At 44.1% G+C, this 16,747-nt stretch overlaps 1 protein-coding gene across 1 annotated transcript in view; it reads right to left on the reverse strand.

Annotated features, from left to right (window-relative positions):
* Positions 1-946: 946 nt before the first annotated feature.
* CASQ2 (calsequestrin 2) overlaps positions 947-16,747 on the reverse strand; it is a 28,714-nt gene continuing 12,913 nt past the window's right edge. The window contains exons 5-11 of the mRNA XM_083420412.1: positions 16,328-16,401; positions 13,719-13,849; positions 10,537-10,582; positions 6,731-6,785; positions 5,736-5,836; positions 5,251-5,325; positions 947-1,360 (exon numbers count right to left, since the gene is read on the reverse strand). Of these exons, the coding sequence (XP_083276538.1) occupies positions 1,190-1,360; positions 5,251-5,325; positions 5,736-5,836; positions 6,731-6,785; positions 10,537-10,582; positions 13,719-13,849; positions 16,328-16,401 (653 nt within the window). The 3' untranslated portion in view covers positions 947-1,189. The remainder of the gene's footprint in view (positions 1,361-5,250; positions 5,326-5,735; positions 5,837-6,730; positions 6,786-10,536; positions 10,583-13,718; positions 13,850-16,327; positions 16,402-16,747) is intronic.

Raw genomic sequence — 16,747 nt, forward strand, 5'->3', positions numbered from 1 at the left:
CTCAGGTACATAATGTTTTGGGCTCTCCTTTCCATGCACTGTCTATGCAGTGAGAATCAGGCTTATAGATTTATTAGGAAAAACAAGGTGCTTAGCTTTGCATCTAAGCACAATGACTTTATCCCCTCCTTATGTGTCCCTTATTCATTCTTCACTTACTTTAACTCATTTTATGCTTAGTTAGTAGACAAAGCTGCTTTTTAAATTTTCAGAGCTTCGTTTTAATCTGCAGTTGGCTCGGTACAGCTAACAATACAGATAACGGCATAACTGATAATACTAACAATACAGGGTAAATAGCCTGATCATTCTAATCAGGAGAATTACAATGAAGTAAGGGGGACGCGGGTGGTGCTGTGGGTTAAACCACGGAGCCTCTTGGGCTTGCCGATCAGAAGGTCAGCGGTTCGAATCCCGGCGACAGGGTGAGCTCCCGTTGCTCGGTCCCTGCTCCTGCCAACCTAGCAGTTCGAAAGCACGTCAAAGTGCAAGTAGATAAATAGGTACCGCTCTGGCAGGAAGGTAAACAGTGTTTCCGTGCGCTGCTGTGGTCCGCCAGAAGCGGCTTAGTCCTGCTGGCCACATGACCTGGAAGTTGCATGCTGGCTCCCGCGGCCAATAAAGCGAGATGAGCGCCACAACCCCAGAGTCGTCCGCGACTGGATCTAATGGTCAGGGATCCCTTTACCACACCTAAGGGGGACATAGCAGTGGTTTCTTAAAAAGTATCCTACAAAGTCTGCTTGATTATTCTCCTTGGGTTCACCCTGAGAGCTTGTTTTAAAAATACAAGTTGAGCAAAGCTCAACCCAAAACATTAAGATCTTTTTGCGATAATCCAAGAAGCTCTCAGCCCCTTGTAAATAATTATCCTTCTTGCCACTGGGATAATTCCATGCTTTTTTCTGCTGCTATTACAAAGAAACAGATCTGCAGAGAGCAAAAATGCCATGCAGTCACCTTTTTTATTGTCTTATGCTTGGGAAAGAGCTTTTGGAAGTTAGAATAGGAAATATGTTGGAGATGGGTACAAAGCAAAGAAAACAAGGCAGCAAGCCTTCAGTGAACTTTAGAAACAGACTTTGGAAGTCCTAAATACAAATGTCTTCCCTTTAAGGGAGAACACTGGGAGGCATAACATCTTGAGGAATATAAATTTAATGTCCGGATGCTTTCAAAGTGCCATAACCTAGTCGTCGTCATCGTCGTCATCATCATCGTCTTCATCTTCATCGTCTTCATCAACATCATCGTCTTCAGTGTTTATCTTCCCAGAAAGTACATCCTCTATCCAATCTTCCAATTCCTCAGCTGTTGGGAGGTCATCATCATCTCTGATATCCATCCAGACACTATCAGCCTAAAAGAAAAGGCAGTATAGAAAGAAAAATGAAGATTTGCTTCATGTAAAATAGCAGGAGATTGGGCCAAACTAAACATTTAAATCCTGATCTGCCCAATTATGTGTATAATGAGAGGTGTTAAAAGGTAAAGGGACCCTTGACTATTAGGTCCAGTCGTGGATGACTGGGGTTTTGGAGCTCATCTCACTTTACTGGCCAAGTCAGCCGGCGTTTGTCCACAGACAGTTTCTAGGTCATGTGGCCAGCATGACTAAGCCACTTCTGGCGAACCAGAGCAGCGCACGGAAACGCCGCTTACCTTCCCGCCGGAGCGGCACCTATTTATTTACTTGCACTTGATGTGCTTTCAAACTGCTAGGTTGGCAGGAGCTGGGACCGAGCAACGGGAGCTCACCCCGTCATTGCGGGGATTCGAACCGCTGACCTTCTGATCAGCAAGCCCTAGGCTCTGTGGTTTAGACCACGGTGTACCACCTTCCAGTTCCTTTAGGTGTTTTCTCCTCAGCTGAGGGAGAAAAATGCTTAAAGGAGGTTTTGGGAAGGGTAAGCAGTGAGAGTCCAACTTTCCTTTTGGCTATCTGTCATAGATGCTTTCGCTAAGATTCCTGAATTGCAGGGGGTTGGACTAGATAACCCTTGAGATCCCTTCCAACTCTACAATTCTATGATTCTATGACTCCTCCGCCTTGCACTGCTTTTGCTCTAAGCACTGGCCCTTAAACTGTTCTGAAGTAAGCCCAGTTCATCCCCACTGGACTTTTGCTGAGTATTTGCAGAATCAGCCGTCTGAGATGTGCATGGAACAATACATGGCAATACATACATAGAAAGTTACAATGAATAGAAATAAAAGTTGAATTTCCCTCCGCACCACATTCCTTTTTGTAGTTGTCACAGGACCCCAGCCACACCCCTGCCCATGTGAGCACCTCACCACACTCGTTTGCTCTCCCCTTCCCCAGACTTTCCCACTGTCCCCAGGTGGAAATTCTTCATTTAACCCCCCTGACAGCCTCCATGAAACGATCTACGCTCTGCTGGACCTTGAGAACACCTCCGTAGATTGGCGTTTCAAAAGTTTACTTAAAAAATAAGAAGATTTTTCTTAGCGGGGGGGGGGGGGGGGTTAGCATGGTTATATGCACATAAAATGGGACACGGGTGGTGCTGTGGGTTAAACCACAGAGCCTAGGGCTTGCCGATCAGAAGGTCAGCGGTTCGAATCCCCGCAACAGGGTGAGCTCCTATTGCTCGGTCCCTGCTCCTGCCAACCTAGCAGTTTGAAAGCATGTCAAAGTGCAAGTAGATAAATAGGTACTGCTCTGGCGGGAAGGTAAACAGCATTTCTGTGCGCTGCTCCGGTTCGCCAGAAGCAGTTTAGTCCTTCTGGCCACATGACCCTGAAGCTGTACGCCGGCTCCCTCGGCCAGTAAAGCAAGATGAGCGCTGCAACCCCACAGTCGTTTGCGACTGGACTTAACTGTCAGGGGTCCTTTACCTTTTGTGCACATATAACATTCCTCAAAGGGCAAGGGAAATAAAACAGGATAAATACATCCACCTAGTCCTATCTAAAACTCTCTTTCATTTCCTCAAATTCTTTTAAGTAAGATTATTTCAGTGGAGAGTTCTTAGGCTCTTCTGTCTGCTAGCAGCCCTAGCTTTTTCCTCCTGCGCCAGGCTAGAGTTCTTCAGCTCTTCCTGTATGCTGCTTCTCATCTCTGCAAGCCCCCCCCCCCCCAATCTGGATCCCTGAGCTACCCTTTTGAAATCTCAATCCACAAACAAACCAGACAACAAAAAGTTCACCTTTGTCTCAATTCCATCTACAGACAAGATTTCAAGCAACCCACACTTTACCTCATTATTTTTAACACCTCCTGAAAGGTTTACCTGCCAGACAAAGTTGGCTCCAGTAAAATAATAATAATAACCATAATTCTCAAACCAAACTACATCCCAGATTTTTTTATTTCTTTGTAAACAGGAGTGCATCCGAGTCATTCCCTCAGCGTCCCAGAACAGGATGAACTGTTTTTAACAAGTGACAGTTGGCAAGTTCTATTCTACATTAGTTGAGATTTTAGCATTGCCGTGGGGCCCTTCCAATTCTACAGTTCTATGAGGTGCTACCAATGACTCCCATTAAAAACCACTATCACCAAGAGAAGGGTTGTAAGCTGTTTTAATATTGTTTTTAATGCTGCCACCTGCTCTGGGACCTTAGCGTGAAGGGTCTGTTATGAATAAATTAGTAACAGAAAGGAGTATGGGAAACATGGAATAAAAAAGGAGGGAAATGATAAAAGGTATAAATGTAGGTGCCATACGGAGTCAGTTTATCATTGTATCTGGATTTGGGAGCAGACGGCCTCCTGTATGAAGTGTGGAAGATGGTTGGGAAAATAAAATGCTTGTAAAAATTTATCACAAGGGACATGGGTGGGTAAAACCTCAGTGCCTAGGACTTGCTGATTGTAAGGTCGGCGGTTCGAATTCCTGCGGCGGGGTGCGCTCCCGTCGTTCGGTCCCAGCTCCTGCCCACCTAGCAGTTCGAAAGCACTCTTAAGTGCAAGTAGATAAATAGGTACCGCTTTATAGCGGGAAGGTAAACGGCATTTCCGTGTGCTGCGCTGGTGCTGGCTCGCCAGAGCAGCTTCGTCACGCTGGCCACATGACCCTGAAGTGTCTCCGGACGGCGCCGGCTCCCGGCCTCTTGAGCAAGATGAGCACGCAACCCTAGAGTCGGACACGACTGGCCCGCACGGGCAGGGATACCTTTACCTTTACCTTGAAAAATTTATCAGGTGTAAGAACACGATTTGCAAACAGAAATACAAGACTGCCCTCTTTAGTTTGGTGGTTCCTATAGTCAGTTATAATAGTTTGAACAAGATATCTCACTCCTGACAGAACAGTGCTCTGCCAAATTGCTGAAATAAATGTTTGCTTTTCAAATTAAGAGCAATTGACAGAATCAAGCAGATAACGCTTTTTCTGGGCTGCTCCTCTTCAGACTGCATGTATACTCATGACAGCACTGAGTTTTCTGTGCCTCCCTCATGTCTTCCACTTGAACCGGGGAACCACCTATGGGCAGTTTGCTAATCTCACTGCTAGTGCTTCTCTAAGGGGCAGAGGCTGACTGCAATACAGAATATTTTACAATATTCAGCCAGTTTTATTTCTGTCCTTAAGAGATTTCAAAGCTCAAATTTAGCTCTTAGAATCAATTACGCAAGGCAAGAATATTGTCTAACTTATTCTGAAGTTCGACTTGTGAAACATTCAACTTCCAAAGCACGGCTTCTGATTGGCTGCAGGAGCTTCATGCAGCCAGTCAGAAACCGCAGAAGCCCCATCGGACATTCGGCTTCCAAAAGAACGTTTGAAAACCGAAACACTCCAAGTTTCTGATGGTTCGGGAGCCAAAACATTCAACTCACAAGGCGTACAGGAGCCGAGGTACAACTGTATCTGAATTTTTGTACCACTTTATTGACTTCATGAATCAAAGGAGAGATGCCATAACTGGGAATTAGCAGGCTTTCCTCCTCCCCCCACTTGCTACTGAACTGACTTCCACGCTATCTACGATGGATCAGGGTTGGCGCCACCACAACCATAAGTGGGACACCACTCCTGAGTCTGAATATGTATATGATCATCCTCAGCCCGCAACTATAGTTCTGTCTCTGAAATAAGCAAGACTTAAGTTGGCAGAGGACTTCCTAGAAGTATACTGCAGTGGGATACCTGGAAGAAGAGAAGAGTATGGGTGCGCCAAACGAAGAAATCCAGTTTTTGGACTTTGGATAGGCCCCATGTCAGTTTGTCTCTTCCTTGAACCTAAAGCTACCAGGTACGTGAACTTGCTGATACTCACATCTGTGACATTGACCACACCAATCTGTGGCTTGAATAGGTCGATCTTGAAGGTCTTTTCCCAGTACACAATGAGCTGTAGGAGCAAAAGAAAAGGGAAGCATTTCATATAAATATGGTGATTTATTAAGCGGTGCATAAATCAAGTTCACCCAAATAAATAATGGGGCCTGACAAGTGGGAGACTAGAGGGAAAGAAAGGTTGCCATCCAAATGTGTGTGTTATTTTTGTAAGACTTGGGCTGTTGTTCTCCATTTCTCATTCAATATTTTCTTCCCCTTTCCTCCTTTGTCTCCACCAACACATTCCAGAAAGTAAGGGTTAATTTGAGCCAAGTACAGCTGGCAGAATGGTACTTTCCGTGCCAGAGTTCATCTCTAGGAGATTTGCCGTTGTAGAAGTGGATAGGAGGGTGCCTATGAATCTATCTGGAGCACTGGGAAAATTACAACAAAATGACAATAAGGCCAGGCCATTGTACTCACCAGAGGAAAGTCGTCTGGGTCAATCCACACAATGCTCAATTCAGGGTTGTCGGTATTGTCTTTAGCAACCTGCTTGACAATTTCCAGGAATTCAAAGCCATCTGAAAAGAAATACAGTCTAAGTTCCTCTCATGCATAGGTGTCAGATCAGGGTGAGAACAGGATGTCCCAAGCAACCCTGCCAGTGGCAGAAGAGAACAAATAAAAAATATTGGCCCTCTGCATTTTCTCATTGCCATTCAACTGTCCTTTCTGTTCTGGACATGGGGAGTAGCCCGGTAATCTCTTCATTTCTTTGCCCATCTTCTCCTCTGCATGAAGAACCCGCCTGTGACTTAGATGGCATGTAAACAAAACATTACTGGAGCAACAAAGCCATGTTGGAAGCCCCTGCAAACAAAGGAGCTGCGGGGAAAGGGTTCCTGTGAGCAACAGTAGCTGGCTGTACAAAGTGCAGATTAGCTGGTGCCTCTGATATCACTGGCCCCCTTCCGCCAAATCCCTGAGGTAGTTTTGCAACTCAGGAAAAGCTGTACACTAATAATAATAATAATAATAATAATAATAATAATAATAATATTGAAATGAAGCAACATATTTGCACTGTTCGTAGCCATGAAATGCAAGAACTGTAGTCTCCGATAGATTTACACACTCTCACATAAAAGAAAGGTGTGTTCACAACAATTCTTTCAAACAGTAGTAGCTTGTTCTTGCATTTACGTCAGCAGTAAATTACTTCACTTTTGTGCAGTTCAAACACAGCCAAAGCATGAGGGAGCAAATTATTGCTGCCTTTACTTTGTCCCCAGGGTGAGTAGAAAAGTATCACTGACCAAGTATGAATCCTACAGACATAGGAGGGTTAGAGATATCCAAGCAAATGGTTTTATTCCATGATCTGCTCTCTTGTGTTCTTGCACGTAGGAAGGGATATGTTGTAATTTCCATTGATCTCTGAGCTCCAGAAAGGTGGACAAAGAAAGATCCCTTACCTGGGTCATCTTCTTCAGCAAATGCCACAATGTGAATGCCATCGAGGTCATCCTCCTGTGGACAAGAAACATGGGATTGGTGAGCGGAAAGTTAGGGACGACAGTGCGCTAGGCATGGGGAGATGGACCTGAAGATCGGTCAACCAGAGAATGTCAAGAAAAATCTATGATTAGAAGTGTTTCTAGAAATTAACAGAAAGAAAAATATGAACAGAATCAACAAAAAAAATTAGGCAAAGTTCAGTGGGGAGCTGAAAATAAATGAGCAGACACAAGGTGGAGATACACTGGAAAGGGTTCTAAATGACTTGCCTCAATATGCTAATTCCGCATTTTATACTCATGGCTCCTACCAATAGAATGTCATCCTTGTTTGGGTCCAAGAGCAGTCAATAATGACAACCTTACAATGAATTCCAGTCTTCATTGTAGACTGTCTCACCAGAGTGGTGCATGCTCTGGTCATCTCCTGCTTGGACTACTGCAATGCACTCTACGTGCGGCTACCTTTGAAGGTGACCCGGAAACTACAACTAATCCAGAATGCAGCAGCTAGACTGGTGACTGGCAGCATCTGCCAAGACCACATAACACCAGTCTTGAAAGACCTACACTGGCTCCTAGTACGTTTCCGAGCACAATTCAAAGTGTTGGTGCTGACCTTTAAAGCCCTAAACAGCCTCAGTCCAGTATACCTGAAGGAGCGTCTCCACCTAAATTGTTCTGCCCGGACACTGAGGTCCAGCACCGAGAGCCTTCTGGCGGTTCCCTCCCTGTGAGAAGCCAAGTTACAGGGAACCAGGCAGAGGGCCTTCTCGGCAGTAGCACCCTCCCTGTGGAACGCCCTCCCACCAGATGTCAAGGAAATAAACAACTATATGACTTTTAGAAGACATCTGAAGGCAGCCCTGTTTAGGGAAGATTTTGATGTTTGATTGTGTTTTTAATATTCTGTTGGAAGCTGTCCAGAGTGGCTGGGGAGGCACAGCCAGATGGGCAGGCTATAAGTAATAAATTATTATTATTATTCCTGTGATTGATTGGCAGGTTCCATGGTCCATAAGGGTTTTCCCCCACAAGTTATTTTTCTTGCAGAGGGATAAAGTGTCCCAGAACACATATGGCAAGCCACTTATTTATAATGACTCAAGCAGACTTGGGGAGTACATAGATTCTGTCTAAGACATGTAGCACAGTTACTAATCTGAACTGCACCTGAACAACCGTTGACTAAACATTGTATTTAGTCAATTCACCAGCTCTCTCCTGTGGCCCAAACCCCAGCAATCGAAAACTCCCAACTGAAAACTCCAGCCTTTTTCACACAACTCCATCATGTGGTCAGTGAATGTATGAATGGCAAGCAAGAACACATCAGATAGTGAATATCAGCAAATCACTCTGCCCAACCCTGATTGCTCCACATTGTTGTCGTTTAGTTGTGTCCGACTCTTCGTGACCCCCTGGACCAGAGCACGCCAGGCACTCCTGTCCTCCACTGCCTCCTGCAGTTTGGTCAGACTCATGTTGGTAGCTTCGAGAACACTGTCCAACCACCTCATCCTCTGTGTTCCCTTCTCCTTGTGCCCTCCATCTTTCCCAACATCAGGGTCTTTTCCAGAGAGTCTTCTCTTCTCATGAGGTGGCCAAAGTCCTGGAGCCTCAGCTTCAGGATCTGTCCTTCCAGTGAGCACTCAGGGCTGATTTCCTTCAGAATGGAGAGGTTTGATCTTCTTGCAGTCCATGGGACTCTCAAGAGTCTCCTCCAGCACCAGAATTCAAAAGCATCAATTCTTTGGCGATCAGCCTTCTTTATGGTCCAGCTCTCACTTCCATACATCACTACTGTACTTAAACCAGAGCTTTAACTATATGGACCTTTGTCGGCAAGGTGATGTCTCTGCTTTTTAAGATGCTGTCTAGGTTTGTCATCGCTTTTCGGAGCTAAATATGTATGGCAGAACACATATTTCTCAGGGATCTGCACCATCAGGGTTTTCAATTATTTGAAGAACAAAAGAAGCCTTCTGTATATGCAGTTGCATGCATGTAAGGACTCCTTTTAGGCATTCAACTTTATACGGCAAGATGGAAAGGCCAACATAGGAGGCATGGTTGCATGCTTCTCCTGTAACTTAGTATGAGGAATGCTTACGAAGTTAAGAGGGCTCCCACCTTTCTACAAAATTCTGATGGGTATAACATTTCAAAGACTGTAGAGAGACTCCAAGTCATTAAGGACCATTAAAGTGGTTTCGTACAGGCCGTGATCACCCATAAAGTTGTAAGGCAACCAAACAATCACAGAAGGTTCTTTCTGGTGCTGTCCAAAAGTGAGAATTGAAGGGGACAGTTGGGGCATAGGAATGGGAGAAAGGAACAAAAAGATTCTGGCAGGGGTGTCTGTAAAATCTAATAAGAGGAAAAGGGAATTGAGAAAGGTTAGCATTTAAAAAAAAAAAAATCTGGGATGGTTTTCTTCCTAAAAGCCACAAGGTTGGCAGCAAGGCCTTGGGTATCTGGGCACAATGAAAATTATATTGGCAAAGGCCATCTGAGTTGGCAGTCAGGTTGTTTATTGTGCACCTGCTATGAATGTCATCTTGGAATTATACCATGGAAAACCCTCATGTTCCTTGTCTTCCACCAATCCCAGCTTTCAATTTCAATTGGTATTAATGCAAGAGGAAAAAAATCCATCTAAATGCTAATTTCTTTCCCCTCTGAGCCCACCAGTTACAGAACCCCCATAAAATGAAGAGCTAAAAGAATAAGTGGAAAACATCTCTGGGGGAAGGTGGGGGAATTGTAAGAACGAGGCTTTAGAGATGTTTGGAGCAGATTTACTACTGAAATGAGAGCAAAAATAGTCCACTGTAATGTGTGGTTTGTGTGTTTCTTTTCTTCCAACCCCCCCCCCCCGCCCCACAAGACAATTCAAACTGTCTTAGCACAAACACAATTCCAAAGTCGATAACTCATTAAACAAGTGGCAAAGGCTCATCTCTGATGCAGTGGAAGAAACCCGGGCTTCATTTTCCTAGCATCTCCCAGTGCGTTAGAGAACAGAGGCTGCCATTCAACTACCAATGGATGGATCTGTCCATTTTGGTTTATCTGTGCTTCAAAATCCCCCCCCCCCCTGATTTCGCTTCACCCTATCTCTGCATCAGTTTAGAATTAGTATTATTTTTTGAAGTCATCTGTATTCATCTTCATGTGCCTTTCTCCTAATGCAGGCATGTCCAAAGTCCGTTCGGGGGGGGGGGCAGTTTATTCCAAAAAGCTCAACAACTTTCAACTTTGGTCGGGCCTCTTTGAAAAAAGTTTGGGCCCCCCTATAATGCATGCATTTTGCTCATGATTTTGCCATATATACATGTGACAAATTCTCTTATATTTGTGTACACTATTTTCATGAATACTGCCTTTGACTGGGGGGGTTGGTCCTTGAGGGTGCCCCCCTGGTGAGTGCTGGATAGCAGAGCTACACGAGTCCCAGGTTCACATACCCAAGCTTCAAGTAGCAAGTGGGGGGGGGGGTAATTTCTTGCCAGTTCTTTGCTGCATGGCTGCGGTTTGCAGCTGTTAACATGCCCAGGAGATCCGAGGGCTGTGATTCTTCCTTATGACATAATTCCCAGATGCCTTGGATTTGGTTGTAGCAAGCATAACAATTTTACCATATACTTTGCATTCTGAGTCTTCTTTACGGGCGTGCTTGACAATGCAGCTAGACTAGATACTTTCTCACGAAAATATCCCCATCCCTATAGCTCCCAGTGCTCCCAATTTGTTTCACTTACCCAGGTCTCAAACATATCTTCTGGGCGCAGCTTGCGCAGTGTGGCTCTGAAAAGAAAGAACAGAGACCTCAGTTTTATGGGTGAATCTGTATGGCGCTTATGATTGTAAGATTCTGTGTAACAAAAGTAGACTCAGAAGACAGGAACTTCCACTGGCAGGCCTAAACCAGATTGACACAGTGGTCCATCTTTTTTTTACAACTGCAGTAAGTCTGATTCCAAACCATACGGGAGCATCAGCAATTTCCATTAACACAAACAGCAACAACGTGGGGGGAGCAAGGAGGAATAGACTCTATCCAGGCACAACATATCATGTACAGTGGTACCTTGGGTTAAGAACTTAATTCGTTCTGGAGGTCCGTTCTTAACCTGAAGTATTTAGGTTAGTGGGCTAAGAAGGCCACAAATTTATTGGTTACAGAATGTGAGTGGCATTGGATCAGACAGACTATACTTGACTCCTGCCCGCTCTGCCGGGAGTCACACAAGGGTTAACAACCAGTAGGGGGAACTTGTTGATGCAAATCAACTGGAAGCTCATGCCCAGGGCATAGGACAGGAACCACAACCGCAGGCTTCTTTAACAGAATACCCTTCAAGGGGAGTGGTAGGTGATGGCCACAACCTCCCCTCTGACACACAACGCGCTTGCCTAACCGCCAAACCTGACAAAGTTGTGACGATTTGCTATGAGGTAGGCGAAAAAACCAAGTGGCTGGTGCCAATCTGCCAAGTGGGAAAAAAATTCTACCAGGCCCCCTGGACAACCAAGGTGACCAACCGAAGTCCACAGCAAGGTCCAGAAAAGAAGGAAGAAACCTAAAGGAGGGTGGGCGGGTGATCGGAGGAAGCCAGGAACAAGAAGGGAGAGTCGTGTGCCTGCGGTCATTCAAATACAGCTAAGCCACGCACACACCCAGCCTTATAGGCTGGCTGGTGAGCGTGACGCGGGCACAAGACTCAGAGACGCAGGGGGCTGAGTTACGCCCCCTGCCAGCGCGAGAAGTGGTTCCCGCTCACAACACCTCCCCTCCGTGAAGAGGAGAGGCCTTTTCTGATAATTTTTATTTATGATTTTCAATTTTATGCATTTCAATAATTTTACAATCATTTTAATGTTTTGAAACTCAACTTCCTTCCCCCTCTTTCTGCGGTTCCTTCAATTAATTTTTTTTATAGTTTCTGCATATTCGAAATTATCTTAATCATTTATTCATCTACTTTAAATGCAAACTCTTATAAAACTGCAGGTTATTACAATAATCCTGCCAATGTTCTTATCTGTTTACAGTTTGTTTGTAAATATTCAATAAACCATTTCCATTCTTTTATCAAAAGTTTGTTATCTTGATTTCTTATTTTTTCTGGTAAGTTTCGCCATTCCTGCATATTCCACAAATTTTTGTATCCGTTCTTCTTCCGTTAGGACTTCTTCTGATTTCCATTTTTGGGCAAGTAAAATGTATCTTTTTCTATCCACCTACTATTTGCATACGTTTAAAGGGTTAGCATCAATGGTGTCCACCAACATCCAGAAGGATTTATGGTATTTTATGCCACCAAAGAATTTGGCAGAATCAACAGGAAAGTCATCTACTAAGGCAGCAAAGTTCATGTCTGTTCCATGACCAGACTTGAAGCCAGATTGAAATGGGCCTAGGAAATCAATTTCATCTAGGGAAACCTGGAACCAAGACGCCAACACCTGTTTCTGTTTGGGCAACACTTTGCCCAAACAGAAGGAACTATTTCAGACTGACCAATAGTTGTGTAATGCTGTCAAGTCCAGTGACAACTTTTCAAAAAGTGGCCTTACCTCATCTTTCTTGAAGCCAGATGGCATTATACCTTGCTAAAAAGAGAAATTGGGCACAACACAAACCTATGTGGCCAGACCTTCTCTGGCAGCTTTTATTAGCCAGGATGGGCAAGGATCTAAAGCACAGGTGGTGGGCCCATATCTCTACAAATCCTAGCTACATCCCTGGGCAACACAAGCTGCAAATAATTCTTCATTGCAATCCATGTACTGTATGTGTGTGGATGCAAACATGGCCATGCGGATTATAATGTTGTGTGCCACTCAGAAACCCTCCATTCTATTGTTCTTTTCACAAATAAATAAACCCTGCAGGATTTCCAAATTATTGGTCTATTGATGCACCCCCATTTAGAGTTACCAAATATCTGCAAATCACTCATGAAGAGGTTTTTGTGCAGGCTGTGAGAAGGAGAAGGAGAAGGAGAAGGAGAAGGAGGAGGAGGAGGAGGAGGAGGAGGAGAAGAAGAAGAAGAAGAAGAAGAAGAAGAAGAGGAGGAGGAGGAGGAGGAGGAGGAAGAGTTTGGATTTGATATCCCACTTTATCACTACCCTGGCGTGCTCTGGTCCATGGGGTTACGAAGAGTCGGACACGACTAAACGACTAAACAACAACAAAGAAGTCTCAAAGCGGCCAACAATCTCCTTTCCCTTCCTCCTCCACAACAAACACTCTGTGAGGTGAGTGGGGCTGAGAGACTTCAGAGAAGTGTGACTAGCCCAAGGTCACCCAGCAGCTGCATGTGGAAGAGTGGAGACGCGAACCTGGTTGACTAGATTACGAGTCTACTGCTCTTAACCACTGCACCACAATAATCAAGAGACCTGCAAAAGCAGGGCCTGTAAAACACAAGCCTTCAATAGGACGTTTGCCACTCTCAGATGAGAGACAGATTGGGAAGACAGACACCTGAACTCATAACATTTCTCTGATGAAAAAAGGGACGTCCTATTCCATTATTATTATTATTATTATTATTATTATTATTATTATTATTATTATTATTATTACCTCACCCATCTGACTGGGTTGCTCCAGCCACTCTGGGCAGCTTCCAACATCTATAAAAACAGTAAAACTATTACAGGGCTGCTTTCAGATGTTTTCTAAAGTTTATAGTGTTACTAATCTCCTTGGCTTGGGAGTCGTACAACTCCATATCCGTCAACATTTCTCCGTTTAAATTGGGATGGCCTTAGGAAAAGGGAGATGTTCTAGGATCAAATCAGAAACCAGGACGGCTTCTGTAAATCTGGGACGGTCCCGGGAAAATAGGGACACTTGGAGGGTCTGCTCTGCAACTGGGATGCCCTGACCCTATAGGACAAGGGGTACTATTCTGAGTTCCATGATTGATACCTTCTGTGCTCATTCACAAAATCAACCAATTCTTCTTCTGTATATGGCTTGTCAGGGACATGGACCGGTTCATCCATAAAAGGCTCATAGAAATCCACCTCATTTAGCTTCAGGCCCAGTTTCTTTGCAACCTATAAACAAGCAAAGAAACTGGTAAATTATGGGCATTTCTTTTGCTGAAAAACATTTCTCTCTAATATATTGTCAGCTCACACTGAACACTTTCTGAATGATAGAATTATTCAACATGTAAGTATGTGGAAAGTTAAAATACCGCAACAAAGAAATATAGCACTACATACTTTCACAACAACAAAAACACTGCTTTCATCAGAATCAGCAATGCTCTTCTGAAAAATAACAAAGCAAAATTGAATCTAGCAAGGTTGAATGGCAGTTTTCGTTTGCTTGTTCTTTAATCCCACATGCACAGTTTAAAAATCCCCTTTCTATATGCATATACAATAATTTATTATGATAATTTACATCTAGTCCAAATATTTTAAGCGGCTTGCAGCTAACAACATAAATAACAACATTAATAAGTTAAAGCAAGTTGCTAGGAAAAGATCTAAAACAAGTTAGCATTTAAAAGCATCAGGCAATAAAAAATGTTTATCTGGTGCGGAACAGACATCAGGATCGGCAGCACTGAGTGAGTCTCCTTAGGGACAGTATCCCACAGCCAAGATGCCAGAACAAAAATACAATTTCACTGGTCACCATCCACCTGACTTCAAAAAATGTGGGAACTGAGAAAAGTGGAAACTCGGGTGGCAAGGATACTGTTACATGTGGGCAGATTATAGGAGTGAATGATTATTTCACATGAATAAAGAAATACACAAGACCTTTATATGCCCCTTAACAACTATGAAACACTGTACATAAAAAAGAAGCAAGCTAAGAAAATGCAAAAGAAATCAAATACACTCCTCATCTTCTTTTGAATTTCATTCCAAGTCATCAAGGTTTGAGTATCAAGTCCCAATATAAATGGCAAGAAAAACTGTGGCCCACACCCCACTCCATCAGATGAATGAAGTGTTATCCTGAGTTGCAGGTACACAGATATACGATAGGGTGCAAAATTGTAAAAAGTAAGGTCAGAGGGAGATTAATTTTTGAAAACTACAGATAATGATAATTACATTCTCAGCAGCGCTAATTCACAAAACAATTTTGATAACACGGACATCAGCTCAACCACCTGGCTCTCATAAGCCATTCTTGAGTTAAAAGGTAAAGGTACCCCTGCCCGTCTTGACAGACTCTAGGGTTGTGTGCCCATCTCACTTAAGAGGCCGGGGGCCAGCGCTGTCCACAGACACTTCCGGGTCACGTGGCCAGCGTGACAAGCTGCATCTGGCGAGCCAGCGCAGCACACAGAAACGCCGTTTACCTTCCCGCTAGTAAGCGGTCCCTATTTATCTACTTGCACCCGGGGGTGCTTTCGAACTGCTAGATTGACAGGCATTCTTGAGTTACTATACCAATAATTTAGGAACTTTCATCACTTTGTAACTAAGCTAAGGGCTACTGCCTCTGTAACTTTTCTGACTGATGTATGGTAAAGCACATGACTCTGACCTTTGGAGAGTTAGTAAGTAAACTCTAAACGTGTTTACTAAACGTGGTCTTTTTCCTGTGCGGGGGGGGGAACGGAAAAGTTTGGAAAGAAACTTTTGAAGGGGACATTCTGGAATTTACTTGGTATTTAAAATGTCTAAGAGCCTATGTTTCCACACATTACTTTGTTGCATATTTTGTGACTTTAAACCTCTGCTAAGGTTGTCTCTCCAAAGAGTACTTGCCCCAAAATTGAATCTTGGCATTCAAGAATTCTCCTTTACACACACACACACACACACACACACACACACTTGCACCAACACCTAGGACCCTGTACAGTAGTTCTTGCAAGCGACGCAGTGAACAACTGGCAAACTCGCTTGCCATTGGAGTATTGCATGACTTAGGGGTCAGCAACCTTTTTCAGCCATGGGGCGGTCCACCGTCCCTCAGACCATGTGGTGGGCCAAACTATATTTTTTTTGGGGGGGGGGGGTTGAATGAATTCCTGTGCCCCACAAATAACCCACAGATGCATTTTAAATAAAACACACATTCTACTCATGTAAAAACATGCTGATTCCCAGACCGTCCTCTGGCCGGATTGAGAAGGTGATTGGGCCACATCCAGCCTCCAGGCCTTAGGTTGCCTACCCCTGGCATGACTCATATTTAATTACCACCAGATTTAGCCATTGCTAAAAGCAATGCTAAAAAAAGCATTGCTAAAAGCCATTGCAGGCCAGTGTGGTGTAGTGATTAAGAGCGGTAGTCTCATAATCTGGGGAACCGGGTTCGCTTCCCCACTCCTCCACCTGCAGCTGCTGGGTGACCTTGGGCTAGTCACACTTTTCTGAAGTCTCTCAGCCCCACTCACCTCACAGAGTGTTTGTTGTGGGGAAGGAAGGGAAAGGAGAATGTTAGCTGCTTTGAGACTCCTGAAGGGGAGTGAAAGGCAGGATATCAAATCCAAACTCTATTGCTGCAATCCTTCCTAACAGCTCTTATGTGGAATTTGCGGGGTTCCAGCTGCTTACCCCTTTGTCAAAGGTGGCAAAGAACTTGACGTAGGGCTGGAAGTGTTCCGCTGCCTCCTCAAATGCTTTGTAATCTGAGAAGCAGAAAGGAAGGAGAAGATTATTTCCCGTTTGGTCATCTTAAATGAAGATTAACACATGCACTGGCATCAGCTTCTGAAAGCTGGATCAAAAATAACTCCCACGGTAGTCAGTCTAGAAACCAACTCTGCATTTCCACCCTTGCTGCTGCTGTGCTATGCAGCCTGGCCTGATTCTGCCATTACGGAGCCCCTCTTTCCTCACAGAATAAGTGGGAAAGAGGGGAAAACACAAAATCAAGCTCTTCTCATAATATGAAACGGGACATGAGTTAAAATATCACTTTTCAAAAGCACAGAGAACCCTTTAAAATGAGATTTATTTGTCTATGTTATTCTC

Source organism: Podarcis tiliguerta (genome assembly GCF_965153285.1).
Source record: "Podarcis tiliguerta genome assembly, chromosome: 17".
Taxonomy (NCBI): domain Eukaryota; kingdom Metazoa; phylum Chordata; class Lepidosauria; order Squamata; family Lacertidae; genus Podarcis; species Podarcis tiliguerta.